At 36.7% G+C, this 10,872-nt stretch overlaps 1 protein-coding gene across 28 annotated transcripts in view; it reads left to right on the top strand.

Annotated features, from left to right (window-relative positions):
- LOC111247364 (uncharacterized) overlaps positions 1-10,872 on the top strand; it is a 126,347-nt gene that overhangs the window by 45,185 nt on the left and 70,290 nt on the right. For 9 of the 28 annotated variants that reach the window (XM_086985776.1, XM_086985775.1, XM_086985784.1 and 6 more), the window contains one exon: positions 3,717-3,826. The exons of 16 other annotated variants lie outside the window; for them this stretch is intronic. In XM_086985776.1, coding sequence (XP_086841902.1) covers positions 3,746-3,826 — 81 coding nt within the window. In that variant the 5' untranslated portion in view covers positions 3,717-3,745. Of the gene's footprint in view, positions 1-3,347; positions 3,392-3,716; positions 3,827-10,872 lie in introns of those variants that run through there. 3 more of the 28 variants (XM_086985773.1, XM_086985777.1, XM_086985778.1) reach the window with 1 other exon arrangement.

Here is a 10,872-nt window from a genome sequence, read left to right as displayed (position 1 = left end):
CCTGTCTATCGCAACGCTTTCCTTAACGGAAAGCGGAAAAATAGTGCAAATTTGGCCTAATTGGGGGCATGTAATATATATAACAACTTACCATATGGTAGATTAGTGACCTCAATAGCATCTCGCTAACCTTAGTTTGCGTTGGACTTCTGCTTTGTGTAGTTACTTATTAACACATAATGAACTTATTAGAAAAATGTAAAGATTATAAAGAAATAAATTCTGATTGCAAGTCAAATCTAGCAGTCTAAGAGAAGCTTTCTCTCGTAACATAATTTGGTAACTTCTTATTATACAGTAGTTGAAGAATTCGTTGTCGGCACAACGCGTAAAGTTAAAATTTAAGTTCCCTATGCATGTTAGATATATAATTATATCTTCCATATACATATATATATAGAATACGAAGCGCATAGGTACACAGATATACAGCGTTAAAACCATAGATATTTTATATTTACACATAAGCTTTAGAATTGTAGTAGGTTGGTTCAACGACCTTGGCTGTATGCACTAGCATTTTTTTCTGCGTTCAAAATTACAAATATAGAGATGAAGTTATCGTTTGATTCGTGAACCGCATATCGGATAGTGAAACCGGCCAGCTGCTATAATAGTTCTTTCCGTTGATCACTGTGGGCGTTAGAAGAAAGCATACGTCGTCACCTCACGCCATTTCCTGTTCTAGATTATGATGGAAGCGCGACGTGCGTTAGCCCCTAGAAAAAAGAATACATCCTGAAGCCTTGAAGCTGCTATCAACGAAGGCACTAAGTTGTTACGAGTCGTTACATGGAAGCCTGGCGCTAATTTCTAAAAATGGTGATTCGGTGCCGTCTGGCAACGTTCAATCTCGTAAGCTCAGGTTTTTTAAATTATGGGCATTCCGTAAGCGACGATTAGCGTCATCTACAGATGAAACAGTTTAAGAGCTGTTGGCAGTGATCATTTCAGCGGTTGTTCAGTATTAATTGTCGTAATCAGCGCTTCTTTCCTTCATATGGTTCGCCAATGACTTTCCTGTTACGTCTCCTATCAGGTCTTAATAAATGAACTTATCGACGACGTTTAATTGATTGGTGAAACAAATCACATCTTGTTAGCCCTGTTCCTTTTCTACTTTTCATGGTTTCCGTTTTGGCCTTAGCCTCGTTTATCTAAAGGCTGATTCCTACAGATTAGTTGTTCGAACTTTAGGGCAAGCGCCTGTTACAGATGGAATCTGCTCGTACCTCGTCGGCATACAAAATTATGTTTACGGCTGGACCTTGCTGTTGGGCACGTGAGAGGATACCGTTTGTGAGAATCGAGAAAAGAACCACACTGTTTGTTTTACATTGTTTACCTCAGTGTCATTATCGCGCAGTATGGTCAGGTGCGAGCTTGGTCAGTATTACAAAGTCAAAAAATGCTTTGGAGTCCATGAACTGCACATAGAGAGACAAGATTAAACGCTCCTACTGACGTAAATAGGGTAGAGCTTTCCCTACTGCCTTCATGAATGTCTTGCAATTTATTTAATCAGAATCTATGTTGTTCGTCAGGTAGCTCATTGCGATACGCCATGTAAAAAGTTAAGAGGTCAAACAAGCACATCTCATAGATGAAATGTGTGACGCAGGATTTTGTCACCTTCAACCTTGACAGTTCTTAACGTTGAGGTGTACAGAGACGAACATGCCATTAACGAGCTCCTCTGAAACAAATAACATTACCTTTATAGCTATGTCAGCCCTAGAATAGACTCCTGTACGATTGCGATTTTTCATCGGATGAAACATATTTCGACGAGGATAATGCTGTACCAGACCGTAAAAATCACTACTGAGAAAATTTGGATGTTATGCAGTTAAAATACAGCTCGAGTACTAGACTAATGGTCCCAATTATTTTCCTTAGTCAATGCATGCGAGATATTTTACGAAGGTTATTTTTTATAGAATTAATTTACAAGATATAACAAACAGCGGAAAAACGTGGACTACAACAGGGAACTCCAAAACATCGGGTGCATGGCACTTAAGCACATAATGAAATCTGCCCTTTACTTATTAGTAATGAGAAAAATAAGAGTAACTTTGGCGGGTTTGACTCATTCTCGACAATCGATTTTCTCTTTTATACAATAATTCAAAAAGTTCTACAAAATGAACTTGTATCGCAAAGCTTGTACATATTTAACATTTCTAGCATTCTAGCCCTTCTGTCTCTCAAAGGTGAATTAAGCTTGTTTACGAATGATGGCTCACAGTACGGCTTCTTTACCGTTATAATTTATCTGCAACTCACCTATAAAGGCTGGCATCTATGCAATAGGAAGATTTATTCAACCAAGCATACAATCAAACTACCTTATAAAAATAAGATAAACTTGTAAAAATAATTATTTTCATAAATAAATTTAGTTCTATGTAAAATTATTATGTATACATGTTATTAAAATTTTATGTATATTTTTGTAAGAATACTTTTGTTGACGTCTCACAAAAACATGTATACTTACAAGACGTTTAAAATTAATAAAAATAATACTAGTTACATTCAGATGATCATGCTGGGATTGCAACCATAATTGGTTTGAAACCTATTCCAGTTAGCCTGTTAAATTAAAACAAAAATTGCTTGCTCCCATAAAGGTGGTATTTTTCAGTGAGCCATGGTTTCGTGCTGGCAGTGTGTTGATGATTGATAATGCTACCTTATGCTGAACAAAAACAATAGAATAGGGCTGCATATCGGAACGTGTACCTGTTTTATATCCCACCAAATTCAGGGTACTAATACTGATATCGTAAACTGCAATACAGCGATATTAAGAGCAAACCTTGTAGTTGGTATTTTTTATTAGAAACAGGACTCCTCATTCTTGAGCGGCAAAGGTCAAAGCTGTAAATTTGCGAAAAACGAATTTTGCCAATGGTAATATAGTGGATACATTTTTAAGAGTTTAAAATAATTTTTTCGTTAATTTAAAAAAAACTGTTTGCCGAATAAGTTTTCATGGAAAATCTCGGAAAAATAAGCACTTCATACGCTTTTGAAATGCCATAAAAGCAAAATCGCGTAGGAATTGATTGATAGAAAAGAAGTGCATTACAAAATAGCATGCCAAATAAATTTAGTAACCTATCGAATATCCATAGTAGAGGATCTATCGAATAAGAGGTCGAAGTGGAGATTCTAGAAGCCTCCGTGTAATGGCGATCATATATTATTAGCCAAGCAAGCAAAAACACAAATGGTTCGAAAAATTTCTAAGTGTTTGAATATATAGATGTATACTTATTAGTTACCGGTGTAAATTATACATGGAGCTAGAATAAGAGAATGCATTGCGTTCGTTACAGGAGCTATAATAAAAGAAAGTCCACCGTAGTAGCAACGTAACGCCGTAAGTAAGAACAAATCTGCAAGAGTCTAAAACAGCTTGTCGAGAAACCCATCGTTACTATGAAAATATGAATGATTAAGGAATTGAAAAGAAATAAAAACCATTTTAATGTTAAACAAATAAAGCAACAATTAAACATTTTAAAAATCTATTACTAGTTGCATAGTCTTATTCTGTAGTTACATAATTGGAAGAATGTTCAAAAGCATACAATCAGCCAACTCCGTTAAAATGAGGAGAGTACGCGGAAAGCTGTTTTTTTTTTATCGAGTCTCTTCCTATTAACTCGGGAATAATACTAATAGTAAAATGCGCTCCGCCACAGGTAACGTGGAACCTTGAAATTCAAAGGGAATGAAGTACAGAAAGGTTCGACCGTATGCAGAGTTTGAAAACATATTGGAATGGATCAGACAAGATCACGCCTCTGCACGAGTAACTATCAACTGGATTTTCACATTCAATGTTGAAGACAAGATGTGTTGATGACAAGGGTGACAGCTAATAGATAGCGTACAGATACAACGTATCTATGAAGTTTGCTGGCATAATAAACAATAGCGAAAGGCCATTTTGTCGACGGATCTTCCAAATTGCAAATTTAGAAAAATACAAGATACTTAAGTGATTATATGCGGAATGCAGACATAATTGCATTTTAGAATGTTTGCATTTTATTCCTACTAATTTAATTCAAAATTGATAACATAACATTAATATTAACATTATTGCAGAACCGTATTTATAATGTTTATATTTATAGATTTTATACTAAGTTTTTACCCTTATCAGTATTATAGCATTATTATAGGGAAGCATACGGAGCTTTCATTGCTCTTTTACCAATCTCTAATACCAATTAATACGTTATCATAGCTTAATATCAATAATGTTCAGTATTGACTAAGGTCACAAATATGTACCCACTACCCTTTAAGCGATACATCATCATCAACATTTATTATGTTGATGATGATGTATCGCTTTCGCAGAATTTCTGATGTGATACATTGGTCGAAATTCTGTTTCAAACGTATTGCGCATTGACTAACAACCGTGACAAGCCAGCTTCAATATTTTCAGTTCAGGATTTTTCGGATGGGGCGCCGCAATTAGAAAGAGACTAAAGTCTTTGATAGATTCGAAGCTCTGGGTAGAAATCCAAAGGCCGTTTCGCCAAATCAATTGCACAAAAGCATTAATTATAAAACAAAAAAATAACAATTCTCAATGAAAAATGGTTGCAGGTCTTCAATTGCCTATAGAAACAGATAATGTAGGTCATCTCTATTTAAAGATCGCGTTCTGTCTAAAAGGGCAAAATAATAATTGTAATAAAAATTTACTATACGCCCAAATCTACTGGCTGATGTCTCATCTTAATTCGAACCCGACACTAGCAGCTTCAGAGTTCTTCTTTAAAAAAATATCTTCAATTAAATGACTACCTGCGTGTTGCTCATTTTCACGGGCCCTAGAAGTCTGCAGGATAGCATAAGATAATTTAGGCTTCAGGTCGAAAATCAAAAAATTATGCACCGCTTTCTGCTATTCCTTTTTCTTTTTTTGCGACGAAGGTATTATCTTAATCACGAGCCTATTTTTGAGTCTGTCCTTTGACGTCCCTTCCTGGGTATAGCAACAGCTGCAAAGGCAGTGTATCCTACACGTAGTGCGTACATTGCTTCGTATGCTGCAAATGTTTGTGTATTGTAGGTCAATTCTTGTACAGAAATTGCTGTCTGCCGACCACCCGTCCAATATCATAACATACGCAGTATTAAGACAGCACTGAGTTTTACTAGCTGCGCTTGCTAGATGAAGAACTTATTTACGAGCTGGAACGAAACACCTGGAAATGGGAAAAAGCTTTTTAACCCCGTAAGGACGAATGCTTTGTGTTCCATCATATCGTTGCAAGCAACAGTGATGCTGGAGTAAGCCACTTTGATTTGTGTACTGGGTCGTCCTTAAACTGTACGATTCTTCGTAAACGTTAAATTTATATTGGGTCGCACAGGTACTGTGCCTCAAAATGTCGTGGTTTTAAGCACCGTTTAAAGCATTTCACGATATCTACAATATATGTTTAGCAAACTAAAATTAGTATTTATTTTGGATTAATTTCATTTAAAGAAAAAATTTGAAAATTATATAAAATCGCAGGGGAAGCAAAAGGAAAATATCGCTTGGTAATTTCAGGCAGATCCAGCTATATGACTCTGGATACGAATAAGTTTGTTTAGAATGCTCGTAGACAAAGTTCGGGAAGATCCGAAACGTGACAAAAAAACAACCTCACTTGAAGTACTGGAAAGTTATAGCGGAACATTTAAACAATTAAAAGAATCAGATGTCCATCGTATTTTAATCGTATCGATATATATATATATATATATATATATATATATATATATATATTGTATAAAAGAAGAACTTACATTCCAATAGTAGATGCTATCAATGAAGATAATCTGAACCTGCGAAAACAACTTTGCCGGTAATACCTGGATAAATATAAACAGAATTCCATTTTATAGAGACGATTGTTTGGAACGTTAAAGCTACTTGCAAATGCATTGTTACAACCAATCGACATCATTACACTTACTAAGCAACTGCAAATTTACATCTAACGTCATGTAGATTTACCAGAAATTATAGTGTCGTGCGGCATTTCACGCAAAGGATTAACTGGACCATTCTTTATTAGCCATATTGTGATTGTTGCCAATCATTTTAATTCTGTCCATGATTTTTTCTCACCGATTAAGAAAATTTTGCCGAAGGTGAAAAAAATTCTTTCCGATAGGACGGAGCGTTGCAGGCTGTAATCACTGTAATGTAAAAGCATATCTTTATGAAAATCTTCCAAACAGAGAAGGTAAGTAAAAAGGTCCCATAAAAGATCCTAATTTTTCACTAGACCTGCCGCTAATAAACACACGTCAAACGTTAGAAACTTGAACATAAAACGCCCCGCAACTCTAAATAAAGCGTTCGTTGAAATTGGTGAATCAATAGCCTGCCCGCCGAATCAGTGTATATTGATTAAGTAAAATCCTAGAGTTATACATTTTTCGTATGTTCCTCAGCCATTTAAACACAATATATATATATATATATATATATATATTGTGTATATATACAAAAAATAAACATGAGTTATACATTGTTCAACTGCGTATACATTGCCACGGCGCATACAAAAATCTTAAGCTTTCTTATCACTATCGCTATATGGGAGCGAGATATTGCTTCATAAATCGTATCCGTGCTGATACTAGTTATTATATTGTATAATATGCGAATATCATTCAAGGCGCACCCACCGTACCCATCCGACTGTTAATAAACTGAGCCATGCGCCCATTTTAATTTATTCTAGAGATATCGGATAGGATTCTCAAGTCACTTTACTGTTCGCTTGGGAAAACATGTTATCGTCCTTTCCCACATTGATAAAATCCCACGGAGTGTGGGTCTCCTTTCAAGTATGTACTCAGAGCAGACCATCTCTGTCAGGCTACACACAGAGAAGCCATTTTTTTGTCATTCACCTTCTATGTAGATGTCGCTTCGCATAGTTTTTCAAGGCTATCGAAGATCGTACTATTGCGTTTGCGTCCCACGGTTTTCAGCCACAACTGTTACTACTACCTGTGCTAACTTGGCTTCTCAGTCGTCTGGTTTTCACAATACGCAGAATCGGGAAACGCAAGAAAGGATCGAGTTGGTGAGACTTGCTATTCGATACACCTCATTTCCTTTTTGTTTGCTTAAGCTGTTCAAAACTCTTCAAAGGCCGCTGTCGGTTGCTGGAAAGCGTACTCAGAATCTGCGAGACTACAGTGTGTCCCCACCATCTCAAGAACCTTTTTCAGGCTCCACGAATTGCTTCCCTCGCCAGACGATACTGGAGTGCATGATCAATGATAGACTCTAAATTCTATATGAATGCCTTATCGGTGCAACGCCATTAGAATCAGGCATTAGAGCGAAAGTAAGAGTTACGGTAAGTCGTAAGTGCTGCGCCATCGTAAGGCCGGGAAGTCGGACGCCTTGTGAACGAGAATGTAATCCGTGAACAAAGGGGATAAGGCAGAAGATGCGCACATACCATATATAGACAGCTGTCATTGTAAGCTCCTGCCGTATATTAACAACCAGATGCGCCTACAAACTACTCATTATAAAGGGTATTTGAACTGATCCTACGGAAACGCTCGTGTTCTCTCCTGAAGAATTCCAATACAGAAAAACCGCTCGGTGGACAGATGCTTTTTCTCTTAACTAGCGGGTTTTGGACCCAAGCGTTAATCTTCTGAAGAGACAGAGTAAAATCTGACAAATTGAGCTCTGACATGGAAACATATCCTCAAAAACATACGCTTAAAACTACCATTCAAGTCAAACAATGGCTAGATTGGGTAATTTTGGTCAGCTTGCTATCTTTGAATTGGAAGACGCTAAACAACTGCTCATCGATATTTTTCAAATATTTTCGATATTTCGATATTTTCAAACTTTTTTTCAGTCATGTTTCGTAGTCCTGTTGCATTATATAGGGTTGCCCGCCTGTAGCCAGCTAACTAATGAAACATTATGAAAGACGGCGAGCGAGCGATCGATAGATTCAGAAAAAAGGAAACTTGTTTCTTAAGTACTTGTCTGTAGCAGTTTTGATTTTGAGAAGGGCTAATCACTTGAAGGGCTGAATATACAAATATAAAAGTACGTTCAAATTAAAAACTAGCCTGATGCGTTGTGCTATATGTGTATACGAACATAGGTACATACACATATTATGTTGTAAAACCATCCATCTCCTTGCTGTTCCGGTATTCGACAGATACTGAGCTAACCGTTCCATCGGCATCTTGCATCTAAAGGAACCTTTGCCGAGAAAAATTATGTATGTATACCGTTTCTAAAATGTTTATCTTAAATGTACAATAGCCAAATCAAGTTACAACGTTGAGTGTCAGCAAGAGAGCTATTAATTATTTTACAGTGATTACTTTGATATAATAAACAGTTCAAAATTTAGACATTTGTAGATCTCAAATATGTTAAAAATATAGCTTAGTTAAGTAGCTCTCCGAAGAACTCTTGAACGATGTTCGCCAATTTAACACATATATGAACCGACGGTGAATCACACAACACTTTTTGGTAAAGTTATCGGTGCGGAACCTTTTTTTTGTCGGAGAATGGATCAGTCCTTCTTGCTGCATTGGTGTTTCGATAAGCAAAAAAAGGACAAGACAGCGCCCATGGGTCTTTTTTTTTTCACATCATACGCAGGCTCGCTGGTTATGAAAGACATAATGCGTAAAACAGTTTCAGTCATTTGGTGCCAATATTGAGTCATGTGGTAGTGGCGCTGGGATATATGAAGCCGAGTCTGAGGCTTTTTCCGTATGTTCGTTTATCTTTTTCCTTCTTCTCTTCATGAACAGCCCGACATTGTTAAGTTGACATTGCTGCTTATAAAGCTGTTTAAATGTATATCTTTAATTACCTTTCTAGTTTACTCTTATTAAAATCATATAGTTTCTCGCCATTTCTACCGATTACGTCTCTTCAGCAGGTCGTTGTTGACGTAGTTGTCCTTACCAATTTGATACAAGCTTAGTAGTGAAATTAGTAGAGTTTCGAACTTTAACTCAAAGTGACAGTACCAATGGAATGACAAATTTAAAGGTAAAATGGTTGGTTTGAAAATAGGTTGCACCCATCAGATAGTAACTTTATTGAAGAGCTAATCCCAGAACCTTGAAAAGTCGTTCGACATATACGATATGAAAAAAGAAATTCATAGAGATCAGCAAACAGAACGAGTATGTGCTCTTCAGTTGATACTGCGTCTCTATAGAATGATATCTACAGCGGCTGTCTTTATGGGATCGCCAACATTAGCGAACGAGGACAGTAAAGGCTTAGCTTATATTTCCAAAGAGTTCGAAATGAAGACCAAGCAAAGACTTTGCTAAAGTTATTTGCCACAAGTAACTCACCTTTTTTATGTCTCTATTTTTTTTTCTAACAACGTTGTTAAAAATAAGTTTAATAGCTTCCTTAGTGACTGGTAGCTTCCACCGATGTCCCAGCTTGTTTGACTGCTTGTCAAAGACAGTTAGATTTAGGATTAGGATCTGAAAGTATTCAGTTCTGCCTTACTTTTCTAACATATACATGTACTTGGACTGCTTGAAATGTAAGGGATGGAACGATGATAACTTATTCGTAACCGAGATTAACTATTTTCTAGGACAGGAAGGAAAATATTCGCAAAGCGGCTTCCAGTAACAGAAAAAAATCCACTGGAAGTGTATGTCCAAAAAATCTATTGATTTTCGGTAGTCCGAAGTATTTTGCTGTAGCTTTATAATAGCTGCAAATTTCTACATGTATTCGAGGTCTAATCTCAATTGGCTTCCATTTATCAAGCGTCCTATCTGGTCTACCTTGTGCTTATTGAGCACCTCCGTTTTAACTAGATATCGAAAGAATTGCACAGTAGTATAAAATGAAATGCCCTATGAAGAGCGTATCTGTCAATTCATCATCAAAACAAAGCTCAAGTACATAAGATAAATATTAAACCGTAGAAGGACCTAATTTTCAACCACACTATGAGTTAATTCAGAATATCCGGCGGCTGCCGAAAACGATGAAAGCAGGTTTCTAGTTCACTTTGTGCTCGTTAAATCCTATCACTCTCACTATGATATGTAACATTGGAATATATAGCAAAGTCAATAGGAATCAAATAAGTAGGCTCAATATGCCTTAAAGCTTCCAACGGACCCGAGACCAAGCTATCTATGTATATGTATAACTACTGAGCATAGAGCGGAAGGTTTATAACTATCGAATACAATGAGACAAACTCATTTCACGATGAAATAAGACGCTAACACACCGACGGGTCGTATAAAACCATACTAAGAAGTATCTTAAATACTGTGTCCGATGCTGCACTCAAGTAGTGCTTCAGATGGCTCGTTCGTACTTCGAACATAGTGTTAATTCGATTGCTGAGCAGAGCATTTTCTTTTTCATTAACCACATCTGAAAATGATACCGTACGACCGTTTACAAACACCATGACGGCCACCAGAATCGTCCGCGATGATATATCCCCCTACGTTACATGAATAAGTGTGTTCAACCTGTGTTACACAAGAACTGCTTAAACTATATTGTGAAAGAAGTCATTGGACTACAGTTTTTTTTTTTTTTTTTTAGTTGGCCGCTATTCGACCGTCATAAATATTATTAGAGTGGGGTTCTAATCGATTTCATTTCCGTAGATAATCGGTCCTGTTATTCTTATCCGTTCGCAGTCTGAGGTCCTTCCTCGAAACTACTAAGCCTCCTTAGATTCATCCTGCCATTTCTGCGCAACAATGGCTGCTAACACTCACTTAATTACACGCCGATATCACTGAAAATATTAACTAACTGAAAACAAC

Source organism: Varroa destructor, unplaced genomic scaffold (assembly GCF_002443255.2).
Source record: "Varroa destructor unplaced genomic scaffold, Vdes_3.0 BEIS01000003.1, whole genome shotgun sequence".
In the NCBI taxonomy this organism is placed as follows: domain Eukaryota; kingdom Metazoa; phylum Arthropoda; class Arachnida; order Mesostigmata; family Varroidae; genus Varroa; species Varroa destructor.
This window is presented reverse-complemented; position numbering and strand designations above follow the sequence as displayed.